The sequence below is a fragment of the Primulina tabacum genome, chromosome 2 (assembly GCF_025594145.1).
Source record: "Primulina tabacum isolate GXHZ01 chromosome 2, ASM2559414v2, whole genome shotgun sequence".
Classification (NCBI taxonomy): Eukaryota; Viridiplantae; Streptophyta; class Magnoliopsida; order Lamiales; family Gesneriaceae; genus Primulina; species Primulina tabacum.
Genome location: NC_134551.1, coordinates 1,157,446 through 1,174,652, shown reverse-complemented (window position 1 = coordinate 1,174,652; position 17,207 = coordinate 1,157,446). Strand labels below are relative to the sequence as shown.

At 32.6% G+C, this 17,207-nt stretch overlaps 1 protein-coding gene and 2 long non-coding RNA genes across 4 annotated transcripts; 2 read left to right on the top strand and 1 right to left on the bottom strand.

Moving 5' to 3' along the window:
• Positions 1 to 1,586: 1,586 nt before the first annotated feature.
• On the bottom strand, positions 1,587 to 2,505 carry LOC142537225 (transcription repressor OFP16-like). The gene has a single exon (XM_075642776.1). The coding sequence runs from the start codon at positions 2,369 to 2,371 to the stop codon at positions 1,778 to 1,780; it is 594 nt and encodes a 197-aa protein (XP_075498891.1). The 5' UTR covers positions 2,372 to 2,505; the 3' UTR covers positions 1,587 to 1,777.
• Positions 2,506 to 11,719: 9,214 nt separating this feature from the next.
• On the top strand, positions 11,720 to 13,432 carry LOC142537224 (uncharacterized). Its single transcript, XR_012818501.1, has 3 exons — positions 11,720 to 12,129; positions 12,369 to 12,435; positions 13,013 to 13,432. It is a non-coding gene; the product is annotated as an uncharacterized LOC142537224 (long non-coding RNA).
• A 1,435-nt stretch (positions 13,433 to 14,867) lies between these two features.
• Positions 14,868 to 16,885, top strand: LOC142522976 (uncharacterized). Of its 2 annotated transcripts, none has more exons than XR_012814559.1 (3): positions 14,868 to 15,044; positions 15,186 to 16,443; positions 16,528 to 16,885. It is a non-coding gene; the product is annotated as an uncharacterized LOC142522976 (long non-coding RNA). The 2 variants fall into 2 exon arrangements; XR_012814556.1 differs by having other exon boundaries at positions 14,869 to 15,044; positions 15,199 to 16,443.
• The last annotated feature ends 322 nt before the right edge of the window (positions 16,886 to 17,207 follow it).

Genomic DNA, 17,207 nt, shown 5'->3' with positions numbered 1-17,207 from the left:
ACTGCAATCTCTTGTCTTCATTGAAAAATCCACCATCAGGCATTCAGACCAGCATTTTGTCGTCGGAGAACCAAGTCAACCAATATACCATTCACATAGTTTTACAATTAATTACTTTCTTTGAACAATTTCCCCCATGTGATCCACTCGCCTATACAACAAATTCTCAGTACTAAAAATAATATTCAAAGAGCGGCAAAACAATTTCAAGATTCCCTTCTTTAGTTTCTTGTTTACACACCCATTCGAGTGTTCTAAGACAATTGTTTGTCTTTATTAACCAAATATTTGTCCTTTGCTTGAACAAAGCCGAGTCATCCAACCATTTTTAATGATTTGTTCGATAATAGCACGTGAAAATCTTTAAATTAAATGTCTTATATATATATATATATATATATTATTAATCAATTAATTGTCTCCGTCTATGCCAAAATGGCTGCATGATATAACTTCAACTTTTTTGCAATGTTGGAATTTTTTTGGTGTATTCGTAAAAAATATTATAAGCCCATATTTTTACGTTTTTGGCTGTCACTAAAGTACATTCGGAAACTTTTCACTTTTCGGCATAATTAGGGGTGGATACGGTACGGTATATCGTTCCGAACTATGGTACCGTATATCGTACCGAAAATATCGGTATGGAATTTTTTCATATCAATACCGATACCGAAAATTCGGTATACCGCACATTCGGTATACCGAATTTTCGGTATGGAAAAATTTCATACCGGTACCGTATCAACACCGAAAATTTTGTCGGTATACCGAAAATGTTTTCGGTATACCGAACTTAAATTTAAAAAAAATAATAATAAAAAATTATTTTCGGTATTTCGATATATACCGAAATACCGAAAAAAAAATATTTCATACCGATACCGATACCGAAAATTTCGGTACGGTATGATACCGTACCGAAATGTTCGGTATACCGATTTTTTCGGTAAGTTCGATATTTTTTTTGGATACGATTTTTCGATATTTCGGTATTTTTTTCCACCCCTAGGCATAATTGTTGTGCTTCTGCCAAATGAATCAGTTCGCTAGCTTCCTAATCAACCAATTTAATTAAAAAAATTTGAAATATTGTATTCTAATGATAAAATATTTTATAATATTATGTCGCACTTTATGTATACATACATTTTTAAAAAATATAATAAAATTGTTTAATATATGGCATAATTAAGAAAAACTACACTAATATATAATCAATATAAATATAACCGTTGCAAATGAACATTGATTATGCTATATATATATATATATATATATTGGTTTTTCAATAATGGCAGCTTTTACTCAGAATACAAATCAGGCTAGTTTACTTGTCAGCTCAACCTGAATTTTCAAAGTAAATTAAAGATTTTGCAGTAAATTAATTAAGAGTTATTGGTTATTTAATTTCTAGACAACCCGTCCCATCGATTTTATAGCAGAAAGTAGATGAGAAATATGTATAAATGGGACCAAAATAAAATATAAATAATTATCAAAATTTATATATTAACATTTATGAGTTGTGTTAGTATAATTGTGAAAAGATAAGGTGATGGAAATATGGAGTGGGGGCCAAACACAATATCGTCCTGCACATAATGAACTGTCAACATTTACAATTTTGATATTATATTGTTTATTTATTATTTATAAATTAGTTATTAATTAAGCGGAAGGTGTTGAAAAAATATGATAAAAATAATGTTATACTTGAATCCAACCATTTTGATGATCAGCAAATTGTGAAATGAAAAGGTTACATGTAGTATTACTACTGATGCCGTGAAGTCTTGCATTTGCCATTGGAAAGATGCTTTCTCCGGTGACCCTTTTGCGGCGGAGCCTTCAGGAGGCTGACGAGAAGGTCGGCGAAAGCAGCGACGATGAATTTGTGCGTGCTTTTGGGGTTTAAAGAGAGGTAGCACATCAGAAGTTCATGCAGGTTGTCCCAGTTTCGATCAACGTCGTGGAGCTCACGCGCCTCCACCATTTCTTGCATGGATCTCCGGAAGTCCATGAAGGGGTCCGGCGAGTAGGTGGGGACGGCGATGCTTCCGCCGAAGATCGCGGGGTTCTCCGGCGGGTTCGAAGAAGTGGAGAATGAGGTGGAGGCGAGGGAGGAGGAGGAGTCGATGATGGAGTTGGAGTGACCAGGGGAGGAGAAGAAGAAGCGTTGGGAGGCGAAGGCGGTGGCGAAGTCGGGTGTGGAGGTGGACTCAGTGTCGGAGTCGGCGGTGGAGTCGTAGAGGGAGTTGAAATTGGTGGAGAATAGACGGCGGGGATTGATTCCCGACGCTGACGGATCGGAGGACGAGAGGGACTTGATGGTGGTGAGGCAGCCATTGAGGTTTCTTGGCATTGGCATCGAGAGAATTTGGGAGCAAAGTGGGGAAAGTTGGATTCAGTTGTGTTACTGTTTAGACATAGGGTGGCATGTATTTATGGTCGGGGAGAAATCGTTTTTTATTAGGTATTTAATTTGGTTGCGGGTATTACGTTCTATGATATTATCATAAATCATACAGGTTGTTTTTTAAAGATTAAAAATGTTTGAATATAATATTTTTGTATCGAATATCGGATGGATCATAAAAAAATTGCAAGTTATTAAAAGAAGTCTTTTTTATATATTTCTTGATGTATTATAAAATAATAATACGTGCACAAATTAAAGAATCAATAGAATCATGAACAAAACGTTATTATAATTTGTATCGAGTAACATTTAATAAGAAAAATTAGAGATGGAGTTTATTATATATAGACCATATTGTTACAGTTTGTAAAAAGTATTACGTATATCATGAAATCAAAGTAGATATCTTTAAAATCAGTAATTCCTATTTCCTAATGAAAATACCTAAACCTAAAAGAAACGGTACAGCAAAAAAGAAAAAAAAAAGGAACAAATTTCTAAAAGTTGATATTTTCTGTCTTTTGTCATTTACTTTCAAAAGTTGCTTTCCAAGATTGCTAGCTCAAATTAACATCACCCTCAATTTTATTATATATGTAAATTTGATATTATTTAAAAAGTTCAAGAAAAGCTTTCAAATCCACCATAAATCAATTTTTGAACGAGGAACATGGAAATGAACGAAAATGAAACAATTACGTTACCTCTTACTATATATTTCAAATATACTACTTAGATTTCCAAAGCTTTTGAAACAAGAAAGGAGAAAAAAGAAGGAGAAACTAACTTTATAACCCTACAAAGGCAACATCTTCCATCACACATGGTGGGGATCGGATCATCCATCCATTTCACCTACCATCTTGCTTCATTAATGAGAATGATATTTGTTTATAAATTTTAATTAAATTTATATAATAAAGAAAATATGTTTTGAGAAAAATATACTTTTCGAACAAATGGTTGATCATGCATGCATATGAGTAGCATCGAATAACCCGAGAACAATCCCTTTCTACCCAAAATTTGAGCTTAAAAAATTAACTAGGAGGAAATTATTCTACGCAATAAATATGGCGTCTGGTTGAGATTTAAGCCATTAGGTGAAGCATTTATTTTTTAGCTGCCTGAAACAACCAGTGCACCATGGTTGTAGCCTATACATACGCTCGTTTAAGTAGGTAATAAATAATACGTCATGTCTATTTCGTATATAATTAATATTTGGATGATCTCTTTTATATCAATATTGTATATAAATCTATGCAAAGAACACAAAAAATATAGATTGTTATGCTAGGTTGAAACATATTCCACGTACAATAACATTTGAGCTGTTTTAAAAAAAAATTCCAATTTGTTTTTCGAATTCTTCGAAAAACAAATTGGTTTAAAAAAGGAAAGCCGCTTTCGGGATGAACCAAACCAATTGGCTAAAAACTCCCGAGCAATTTTTGAGGTTCGTTTGCTATGCATATGCACAGAATTAGGCAAGATCAGAGTCTAAACAATTCGAAAATATTAGCACAAAATATGATATTTTGAAGTTGTAGTGAGGTGTTGTCCTCAATGCAGATCCAACACAACGCAATAATAAAGAATAAATTGAGCTAACTCGAGTCCGCGCACAAAATAGATTTTTTAATCGGGCTGCTTAATTTCATGTAATCTGATCCAATCGTTACCCAATTCAAGGCCCGTATATAAATTGCAGCCCAGACAAACTTCAAATTTCCAAAGACCCAAATTATTATATAATTTATTGTTAAAAGTCTTTAAAAAAATGTTTCTTATTTTGTCATATATATATATAATATTTATCCTATTTATTATAAAGCATGTAGCCTTAGTCTATATTATATTATAAACACGAAAATTTTGGACTAACTAATTTTGATGTTATTGACATAATATATCTTATCTACTTTCAAAAGTTTTACAATTTATAGAAATGTTTATCTATTTTTATTTAATTATATCATTAAATTTTTAGATATCTTTAATAGTAAAAAAATATATACAGAAATCGATTAAAATTATTTCACTTGTGTAAACATGCATCGCGTGCATGCATAATAGTCGAGTCAAATAGAAGCAAAATAGTATTTGGATGTAATATTTAAAATCCCCAAAATACCCCTCTTCTTTTTCAGCCCTTATTTCAATTGAAAAATTAAATTTATGTCAAAAAATCTTACTAAAAATAATCAACTTTAATTTTATTTTCAAAATTTTAAATTTTAACAAAATACTTATATAAAAAAAATTCGACACACAGTGCGTGTATATATATAACAAAAGATATATATATTAGTGACATTTTCAGATTTTCTCGCTTCATTAATTACATTTACTGTTGCCTAGAGGATCATTTGTCCATGCAGAGGTGACAAACAAATTATAAAAAGATTTCGCAAGATTATGTCAGCTTATAGGTATGCAGTCTCAATTTTTAGCGTCAAAGGACATTTATTAGATGCAAAATTATTATATTAATTTAATATAGTTTAAAATAATTGATATCCAAAATACAGACTTGTACATGCACGCGAATACGTGGCTATAATTTTTATTTCATTAGAATAATTCATGTTTTTTTAAACATTAAAAAAATAAAATAAAATCAATCCGAGAGATCCCGAAAAACTAAACAAGAAAATCTAGAGAAACATCTAATGTTCTGCTAGTTAGAAAATGAGCCACAAAGTTGACCGAACGATACATGTGCTTAATGAAAATAAAGCTAGTGTCCAGAAGCAAAAAATTGACATCCAAGGCTAGAACCCCTACTGGACCAAGCTCCTCATCTAGATTAAGAGCTAAGCGAACAGACTCGGAAGAATCCGAGAAAATACAAACATTAGAGATGTCAATGGCCAAACAAAATTTTATCCCACAATGTAACGTCAAGAGTTCAGCAACAAAAACACAACACGGGTCACGAATAAGGAGAGCTTGTGCACCGCAAACTGTCCAAGTGAGTTTCTAATTATGACAATACTGAACTTTGATTCTCTGAATCATAGCTTGAATCAAAATCTAATTTGAATTGAAAAGAATGAGGATGTTTCCATATATTATCCTCAAGCCTCATTAAGTTAAAATCTGGTAAAACAGATTTCAAACAAAGTATATGAACAATCTTAGATAAAATTCAAGGATCTGATAGTGCCATTATTTGACATCTAGCTGACATTTTTCACTATTATTTAATTCAGTCTTGGATAAAAAGCGAACTAAATCATATATTATTGGTTTATCAAACCATTAAATTTTTACGACTATCCTAAACCATGAATTTTGATTTGATTTGATTTGAATGACTAATTTTAAGCTTTAAATTTCATAAAGAATTGGTGTATTAAATCTATTCATTTGGAAAAAATAACAGTTGACCATTAATAAAAGTTGAGTAAATATTTTGTTTGATGGCGAAATAAAATTATTATAAATAAAATTCTTATATTAAAATGCTTAAGTATAATTTTGTAACCTATATAAAAAAACTTCTTTTAGGATTGTAATACTTATGTGTGCTAAAATTGAAAAAATAAATAAATTTGGAATGTTATTAGAAGGTATAAAGCTCATTAATAATATAATACAAATTTAAAATCAAATAAAATATAAACATATCTAAGAAAAATTAACAAAAATTATTAACGATTTTTGTTTAGTTTGCTTCATTTGTATCCAAAACTTAAGCCAAAGCATTTTTTAGGGTTTAGTTGATTTTAAAATCGATTCAAACCGTGATTGTCTAAAACGGATTCCAACGATACGGTTTGATTCGATTTTAAAATTAGATTCGAGTTGTTTCAGTTTCCAAAGACCTCTATATATCATGTTATTATTCTAAATCCAATCGATATATAAATAATTAATACATTAGAAATTATAGATCTCTAATGGTGGCCATTAACTTTTGAACAAAGATGCCGATAACTAGAAGTAAGAAAGAGAATATCGAAAAAATGAATTAAGATAAAAACTTGTGTGAAACAATCTCACATGTCGTATTTTGTGAGACAAATATCTTATTTATGTCATCCGTGAAAAAATATTATTTTTTATGCCAAGAGTATCAATTTTTATTGTGAATATCGATAGAGTTGACTCGTCTCACAGATAAAACTTCGTGAGACCATATCATAAGAGACATGTTCATGAATTAAATACGGATAATATTATATCATATTCCTCGTCCATTTCAAACCAGTGGTTAAAATCTATATTTTCTAAGATTTTACTTTATATCTTTTGTCGAAAAACAGAAAATAATAATAGATGAAGGTATTGAGTCCATACGTGTGATGAGGAAAAAGAACAAATAAAAAGGCTCCACTACCACCTTTTCGTAAGGATCATAAATTCGATGGGCCAACACAACATCCACCAAGGAAGAAACGATATAGGAGTGGGACTTTCAGGAAACAATAGGAGAAGATTCTAACATGTTTGATTCCGGTTTTTTAATCGTTACGGTTTGGCTTTAGCGGCTTAGGTTCTTGATGGTTTCGGTCTCCCCGGTTTCGGCTCAATCATAATTTGAACCATAGGCTCAAAAGGTGAATATCAAGCATGTGGTGCGATGTTCTTGTTAATGATAAGCTCGAATTATCTCATCATGCCTTGAATCTAATGGTTAGTTAAGCGACATTGATGAAATTTTGGGATGAACTATTTCACATCCATTCTCATTGTATAAAACGATTCATCAATATTGTTTCCAACCATTGGATGCGTAACAGGGGCAAGAAGCCAAGAAGTAAGGGTGGTCGTCGTTGCATACAACAGAACCATCACACACACATGCAACCTACAGGCATGGTCTATTGCCGCGGATTACAACCATACAAATGTTCATTGGCACTGGGAAGAAAAGGAGGCATACTGGGGCTTCGAAGGCGTAGTTCCAAATGCTAATGTTAGATGTATTTCATTGAATTTCAAGAAATTTGAGAGAATGCAGTCTCTTTGCACCATATAATCCAGTGAGCCAGCTGCTAAAACATAAAGCTAACCAAAAATACAAGACAAAAAACTAATAATGGCCATGGATTGCCTGCCTATACCATCTCCTCAAGACTTCGACCATCAACCATAACATATTCATCAATAACAAGTTTCAATTGACTCCCTATCTAGAACAAAACAAAACTCACTGACTTGGATACTCATTTATTGAGCAACACGATTAAGCTTGAAAGAATTGTCATTGTTTTTTGCTAAATGTTGATTGCATTACCTAAACACAACACAACCTTGAGAAGGTTATACCTGTTTTCGCCATTTCAACACCGTCAATTGCCACATAATTCGAAAACCTTGAATCTTGGTGTATTTGTTTTCAACCCGTCCATATGTTTCAATTACCGTGCCACATACAAGTGCACAACATTGCATTGTGCACGAATCTCATTCTAAATGTTCTATACTGGAACACATTCAACGCAGTAAAACACAAACATACAAAATCATGTAGCAGGAGATAAACATTGAAAACATTCCAGAAAGATACTGGACTAACTGTTGTACTTCTGATGCCCAATATGCATCCAAACTCATGGTTTGAAAATTGAAACAATCAGATCTCGTAAAACTTCAGTGAATCTCGTTTGTTGAAACATAGTTTCTGGTTTCAATCACGTTTACCAAGTGGCAGTAGTGCGGCCAACACAACTTCACTAATTCATTATACTAATGGAGAACAATCAAGAACCTCAAATAACCAGAAACAGGCTCTTTTCTGTTTTTTCCTGTTCGACCCCGAAAGCTTCGATATTGAGTTTTTTTTTCTAACATGTCTGATACTTCAACAACTCGAATATATTAAGTAATTTCTAAAAGATAGAGACTCCGACAAATACGAAGAAAAGGTAGATGAATATTGCTTTTACTGTACAAAAACAAGCCTCCCACCTCCAATATCCGCGCGGCCATCTTCTTCGTCGTCCTCTGCCCCTTTCGGAACCGTCACCACCAGCTCACGGCCGTCATAAGCGGCTGAGACCAGCTCCGGCCGGGTAGAAGCGGGGAGCCGGAACCGCCACAAATCGAGCTCCAACTCAGTGCCCGACAAGTCAACGAAGCCGTTACCCCTTATAACAATCTTAGTGACTCCAGGGCAGATCTCAACGGCATCGGCCCTGATGTCACCGCTGATGTCATCCGTGGCGGCTGTGAATCGGAGGGCCTCGGCGGTTTCGTCGATCGAAACCTCGGCGTCTGGGTGAAAGGGCAGCTCCAGAACCTTCTCAAAGATGTGGGGCAGCCGTCGCAACTTCTTCTGTCGGCAGCTGTTTGCAAGGGCGAGCACTGATGCAACATCGTATCGCAGTGCGATGTTGTGCTTTCTTGGTACGGGGTGAACCTTCATCGGGGTAAAGATTATATAGTTTTCAGATTATATACATGCAAACCAAGAAGCTTGGATCTGAAAAAGAAAGCCGATATAGCCGAGATTAAATTTTTTTTCAGAGAAAATCAAGAATTTAGTAGGTTATCGAGAAACCCAAGAAACAATTTGAAAAAAGATAAGATTTTTAAAAAAATTTCTACGGATAAGAAGAAGCAAAGGTTTTTGTATGGAGTTTGGGGGAGAACTCTAGAGAAGAGAGATTAAAAAAACAGTGGGGCACTAACTGTGAGAGAGATCCACAAGATTCACATAGCACTTGTTTTCTAAAGATTTTATGCACATGTACTCAATTTCATCTTATTTTTCCTCTTACTAAAAAGAAACACTAAAAAATTAAATTCGCTTTTTTGTTATAATTTTATATACTTCTGGTGATTAATAAAATTTTGATCAATTCATATATATTAAGTTAAGTTTAAATTGCCATCGAAATCAATTTCCCCTACGTTTTTTGTTAATGTTGAAAAAGTGATTGAGACTTTAATAATCGAATAGGTTTGAGTATGATCTAGCTTGGTACGTGTGGAAGACGGACTCACCTTGACACACACGATACCTTTGTTATAAAACACAAAAATTTGTGTTAGACGGTTCACGGATCATATTTTATGATACGGATCTTTTATTTGGGTTATCCATGAAAATATATTACTTTTTATTCTAAGAGTAATATTTTTTTATTGTGAATATCGGTAGGGTTGACCCGTCTCATAGATAAAGATTTATAAGACCGTCTCACAAGAGACCTACTCGTTCCAAAAATATATGTCCTAGCCTGATTCTTAGTTTTTAGCTGCTTTCAAAGCTAATTTAGCAATTTATATATATAAGTTCAAGAAAATTTTATACACATATAATGACATCAGAATTGTGATAAATAAACGAAATAATTTTAATCTTATACTTACTATCTTCTAATTGAGTAAGTGAAATTTTATTTAAAATCACAACTATGCTTAATTATATTAATTTATTTATGAAACCCTTTTTTTCCAAAAATATATTTTATATTAAAAAATCATTCGTCATATCTTTATCTATATTTTAAAATTCAATCATATTTATATCTATATTTTTCAATTTTTAGACAATCTATCATCCATGATAAAAAAATATGAAAAAATCATCCATTACATTTATCATTTTTATAAATATTTCAGCGTTGCAAGCACAAAACGAGAAACAAAATCTTCTGCTATACTCAGTACTTCAAATCGCGCTACATTTTTTTCGAACAAGTCTCATTTGTATAAATTATTAAAAATTAAATGCGTTAAAAGTCATGAATAAGCAAGATACAATTAATTATTGATAATACATTTGATTCATCTATTTTTTTAAAAAAACGACTGTAAATTTATTGTAAGCATATAAATGATTAAAATAATATTTATATTTTTTTAATAAAAAATAGATAAATTGAATGTTTTATCAATGATTAATTATATTTTGTTCATCTATGGTGTTTAATGCGTTTAATTTTCAATAATGTGTGCAAATGATATTTGTTTGAGCAAAATATAACACCTACATTTCGTCTCCAAAACACATGCAAATGAGTATATTATTCTTGTTGTTGTTATCATTTTCATATATTTGAGTTTGAGGAGAATATATCATATGATTTTTGGGTAAAAAATTTGAGATATTATTTCAAACTCGATATCTTGATTCAAGGTAAATTATCTATGTGATACTGTAGTCTACCTATGGGAGCAGGTTTGTCATGCTATTCGTGAGTAACTTGTTAAAGATTCGATCAAAACTCGACTTTTTATTTGAGTTTTGTCTGAATTTTAATTATTATGTTCGAATAGGTCGCGAGCTATTCGAGTAAGACAAAAATTTGCGTGAGACGGTCTCACATGTCGTATTTTATGGGACAGATATCTTATTTGGATTATCCATGAAAAATTATTATTTTTTATGTCAATAATATTATTTTTTATTGTGAATATCGGTAAGATTGATCTGTCTCACAAATAAAAATTCGTGGGATCGTTTCACAATAGATCTACTCCTCGAGTAATTATATATTGAGTTGTGTGATGAAATAACATTATATAAAACGAGTCAATTTTATTTTTCAATCGCGAGGTTAAGTTCTAGCTCAAGCTTTATTACGATACATCATTTTCAAGTTTTTTTTACCACGAACTCGAGTAATCCAATAATTTCACGAGTTAAAATGGAGATGAAGGGGGGTGTATTGGTTATAGATTTTTAATGACTTTTATGGAGTTTAAAAGTCTAGAGGTATTCAATGTAAACTTTTTTAGAGTTTTAAAAAGTCATGTGGTATTCAAACTTGACTCTTAAAAACTCTACAAAAGTTTATAGGTATTCAAAATGTCAATAGACTTTTAATGACTCTATGGAATTCTATTACGTACAAGAATTATAGCATAAGTTACAACAATAAAATGTCAACAAAAGTATTTGATTCAACCTAAAGATTTGTGTAATGACCCGATTTAATTATATGTGATTTGACGATAATTAAGATTAATTATTTTAAATTGAGGAATTTAAAATAATTAAGTCAAATAATTAAATTGTGTGTTTAAAAATATGTATTAGAGAATATCGGTTTACAGACGATATTAAAATGAATATTTAAATTTTATAGTACACGAGAGTTGAAATAAAATAGATCTGGTCAAGTTCGAACCAAAAAGAAGAAAAGATAAACACACATATAATATTAATATATATATATTATATAAGATGAATATCATCATCTTTCCTCGTAAGCCGCGGTCTTCCCGTAACTTTCTGTATACAAAATCTTCAAACCGCCGCTTCCCCTTCGACAGCCGATTGTGTCCGTCCTAGTCATCGAAAAATTAAACTAAATATACGGTTGGAAATTGCATTGATACCACTCTTGTTAGGTAAAATCGTGATTATTGAAAACCCGTCGGAAAACGCCGCCGGCTTTATCGCTTAATCGCCGTGTTCCGCCGCTCAAAAGTAAAAATTGATTGAAGGGTTTTGTTCCTTATGTCATAAGCTTTCTTTTGGTACTACTTTTGTAAATTTTCGAGAACGACCCGTCGGCTCCGTTTTTCTGCGTGATTCCGGTCATTTTCTCCGGCGAGTTTGCCGCCTGTTGCCGGTTAGCTTCGGGTTAGGCTCGATTTCTAGTCACTGTTGTTGGGATTACTAGCTGTCTCGGTGTGAATTGTTGCCTATGTGAATTTCATTCAATTTCCACTCAAATAATGTATCATTATTGATTAATTATTGGGTTATTGTTGTAGGTTCCGGAATTGTGCGAGTTGAAGTTATAATCTGATTAACCTAGAATTTATCGCAGTCGCTTAAATATTAGTTTGACGTCATTTAAAGCTAAAAAGAATATTTTGCGACGATAAAATAGAAATAATTGATTTTAGGCATTTTAGTCGAATATTAGAATTTTAGGAATTTAAAATACCTAAATTGTTGAAATTGGATTTTTAGTAAATTTAAATGGTTCTGGAATTTTTATATGATAATAAGACCATTTAAATTAATATTCAGTTGATTTGTCTGAGTTGGCAATTTCAGGACTTTCTTGAGGATTTAAGTTACTGGTAAATTAGTTGAGGTATGTAGAGATCAGTTATTTTTCACGATGTCTGACAGAGGCATCTGATGATCCTGTGTATGATTTATTTGCTATTTGCTGATTTATGTGATATTATATGCTGACTCGCATATTATCAGTTGGTAATTGATGTGCAAAATAAAATAAAATATTTCTTTTGGTTCACACACATTTTATTTTGATTAGACACATCAATACCACTGAACATATCATATTGAGCCTATCTGTTATTGAGATCCAGTTATATTTCGGTTGAGATCCGTTATATATATGATATGATATGGTGTCCTGGAGATGTTTGGCTACCTTGATTCGGTCCGGCTTAGGTAGTTGCTGGCTTCGAGGCTGGGCCATATCCCAGGCACGGTTCGCTGAGTCGTGGACCAGCTCGAGCATATATGTATGATTGTTGATATCGATCATTTGACTCTTGATATCTTGCACCTATTCATGCATTGCATTCATGCATGGCATCATTGCATTTCTATGTCATATATCGTGGTTTCTTGATGTCTCGTACTGGGGTTACTGACCCCCAAGAGCGGGTTGTCGTGTCTTTTGTATGTGGACATGACAGGTGGTGCAGGTGGTTCGACCTCAGGCGCTCGAGAGGAAGCCTCAGGAAGTACCAGAGCTCCTTGACAGTGGGCTCAGTGGTATTTAGGTACTGCGTTGCGTTGCTGTCTCCCAGATACTATATGTATATATTTGAAGGATTGTATTATGGTATTATCGAGCCTTGTCGACTCTATGATATTTTGGCTTGTGTATGTCATGATCGTGTCTGGTTGGCACATGTTTATGATGTATGTTTATTGAGGGCATATGTTGTTTATTTTGAGTATTTGATTTTCTGGTATGTCATATTTACGGAAAGGTCATGCCAAAATTTTTATAGGCCCAAACGCAAATTTTTAACTCACTTTTCCGCTGTTTACTGATTAATCATGATTGCATGCTAATAAATCGTTATTAGGATAACGGGCCCTCACAATTTGGATGTACATTTAATTGAGAAATCTCCCAAATTCAATACAAACTTTCATTCTTTTCCCATATATTTATTTTTCCTTTTATTTGTACTTTTTAAAAACATAATTAAAATTTAATTTTTTATTAATTATTATATAACATTTTATTTTTAATTATTTTCTTTAATTTTAGTTAATCTATATATTAAATTATTGTATAAGCAAATTAATACCGATACTATACCAAAAATTTCGGTATACCGAACCAAAAAAACCTTACATTTTAAAAAATTTATAATTTATTGTTTTAAAATATTATATATTTTAAAATTTTTGTATATTTTTCTGGTATTTCGGTATATGCCAAAATTTTCAAATTAGATATCGTTACCGTACCGAAAAATTCGGTATTGTTACCGTACCGTATCGAAATCTTCGGTATACTTAAAATTCGGTAAATTCAATATTTTTTTGTTATGGTAATCTCGGTATACCGAAAATTCGATATTTTTTCCCACCCTAACAGGGCTTGTATTGGCATGTGTTATATTACACAATTTTCTTCGAAAGAAGTGTCAATTTGATGAATTTCAAATTGAACTAGATAATGAAACTCAATTGTCTTCATCAGCACAAGTTTATGAAGGTGACGACTTTGATCAGTTATTTAATACTCAAAAACAACAACGAGCAAATGCTAATGCATGGAGGGATATCAAAGCCAATGGAATGTATAACGATGTTGATCAAATTGTCAGTAATAATTAGATTTTTTTTATAAAAGACTACTCATTATTTTGAGTGTTCCTTTAATAAAAGTTTATTATGAATTTATAAAAATATTATTCATTAATATATTGAATTGACATAAAGAATTGAAATTTTGATTTCAATAAATTGGATAGTTCATTTGTCGTTTTTCACAAATTAAATTGATTTAAATTTTAAGTAAGTAAATTCATTTACATTCATAAATAAAAAAAATAATTTAAAATTGAAGAGGTTATCTATGTCCAATAATTATTTTAAAAAAATTAATAAAAAATAAATCACAATTATAAATTACAAAATTCACATATTCTATGAAAAAGTTTACAAAAATCTTGAAAAAAAGTCTATTAGAGTCTATGAAATTTGTTTTACAATTCTGTAAGATTACATAAAAGTAAATAAAAATCTATAAACTTCACGAAAGTCTATCATTTAAAAAAATCATTAAAAATATTTGAAAATATAAATGAATACACCCCGAAAATTGAATATGTCAAACGAATAATAAATACATAATAATTAAATTATAGGAAAGAAATAAAATTGGGAATCTATAGGATTGCGTGGCATTTAATTTTGCGGCGTAAGGTCGCTTAAATCAGTAAATTGCGTTTACAAGCAAGGGTGTTTGTGTAACTTCATTCATCTTCACCACCTAGCAAGGTACCGCCAAGACTCGAATCATTTTCAGATCCAAATATTTCTCATTTTACACACAGGATAGCTTCACCAATGTCTTCTTCATCTCTTTCACTCGTGAAATAGCGCACGTGCATGCATATATATTTATCGAGCGAATATTCTCAGTCTGAAGTCGAAACCGCTTCTCCGATTTCTTCCATTTACTTGTTTCTTACTAAAAAATAGGTAACTTTTCTGTGATTTTTTTTGAAAAATTCGGGATTTATTAATATGCTAAATCTTTGGTTTTTTTTTTTGTTGACTTGTGTTTCTTTTTTTATTTTATGTTGTGTCGCTGTTGTAATTTTGCTCTGTTTTTGTTTTGAGTGGTGTCTTGTAGATCTGAAGAAACTCAGGGTGTGGTTGTCGTGGATGCATTTAGCTGTACTGGGTTTATCGAGGTCTGATCAGGTTTTGGTGGTTACGAAGAAGATCTAAGATTTCTGACTGTTTAAGATCCAGTTTAGTGTTCTTAATCTGTTAAAATACCTTTTTGTAAAGTTTTGACTTAGTTGTGAACGAGTGAAGAAGGGTTTCTCGGTGCGCTGAGCTGATGGAGACTGTATTCGTTGTAGCTCATCACAGGAATCACCAAAGTGTAAGATCTTGGCACACGTACAATTTAAAAAAAAAGTGGTTCCTATATATGCATGGGCAAATCTTGGCCATCCATCCTATCATGGGCAATGTCCACATGGGTAGGATGAAATAAACCTGAACGGGGTTGGCGGTAGATTGTGTATGGAATTAATAAGATTGGCCCGTGAGCTAACTTCTTACGAGGAATTCACTTGGGATTCCTGAAGTAGTGGTGGCAGTGGCTATGGAAGTGCTGTGCTGGTCAGTGATTGATGAGCCCGCGTGATTAGATATTTGGCTTACTTGTCTGAATATATTTAGCTGGAATCAGGCCATACATGGTTGGAAGTATCAATTGAGCTCTCCAAAGAATCTTCCTTTCCTAATCGTTTATTTGTATTTCCTTCTTTATTTTAGGTTCTTGTCTTATACATGTATATAGTATAGAGCCCTAACCTGTCAGTCAGTGCAGTTTTTCCTATCTCTTTTTTACCCATACTCAGCCTTCATATTGAACTTGGCCTTTCTTTTTAGTTTCATCGGTCAAATACCAACTTCAGGTTGCTATCCACTCTCTATTTATAATAATCCAAATTTCCTCAACTTCGTCTTTTGTTGTTTTAGAAGTAGTTCTGATCTCTGCATCTTCGCTTTGGTGTGCTAACCTGCGGTGTTTCCCTTTCTCCGTTTTTCTGATTTTTTTAAAAAGAAAAACGTGAAGGTAAGTGGATATAGTTGATTGTCCTTTAGGTTTGAGCTGTGTTGAGCTAGTTTTTGTCTGTTCTTTGTTGAAAATGGGATTACACAAATGATCTTTCCGCTCAGTGTTTTACTGCATATTTATGTAAATAACATATCCCGAGAGGCGAGAAAGTCACCCATGCTCTTGAAGTGGTGGCCTGTATCTAGATGATATTTTAGCTCTTGGTTTTTAATCTCTTACACCACATAGTTCATCAGTTCCATTTTGTTTCGGAAATTGTTGATCACGCGAAGCTGTTAACAGGTAATCTTTACTATTCACCCGTTTCCTTCGGATTTGACCCCATGCACCTTTGTACTAATGCGAAATTTTCACTGTCTTAACCAGTGCTTTTGCTGGATTTGATTGAAGACATTTCTTTACGAGGCGCCGCTTGATGGACCTGCGCATACTAATGTTCATAACAGTCGTGTTGATGGTTCTGTTTTACATTGTTACACTCTTAACAGGAGCAGAGTTAACACGGAGTCGTAGCTTCGTTTGGTTAAAATCGGTTGAACTTGTGTTGCAATCGACCCTGGGCAAAGCATATCATTTGTACCAGTATATTGTGTCACCATTTTACAAACTCTATGTAGCTCTCTATCGTCAGAGTACGTTATCCAATGCCTCATCCTCTCATCTTGCATCTTTGTGCTCTTTGATTTTTGTTTTATACTTGAATTAACAACATCATTTCTTAAAATGCATCATCCAACTAACCGCGCGACGATTTTGAATAGTTAAATAATTCAGTCCTAAGTATATTGGAAAACAAGAAATGGTACGGACCACGTGACGATTTTATTAATTTCTTCTAGTTATGGTGTTGAGCAAGTGAATAGTTAAATAATTCAGTCCTTAGTCCATCGGAAAGTAACAAATGGTACGTGAAAAAAACCATCGGAAAGTAAGAAATGGTACGTGGAAAAAATGATGAATATAAACAAACTGTAAGTTAATAAGAGGAAATGATTCGATCATTAAAAATATTCTGCGCATAAATTATTGTGATGCAACGACAATTA

Coding starts and splice junctions, on each gene's coding strand:
- LOC142537225 (XM_075642776.1), bottom strand. CDS start 2,371: ATGCCAATGCCAAGAAACCTCAATGGCTGCCTCACCACCATCAAGTCC.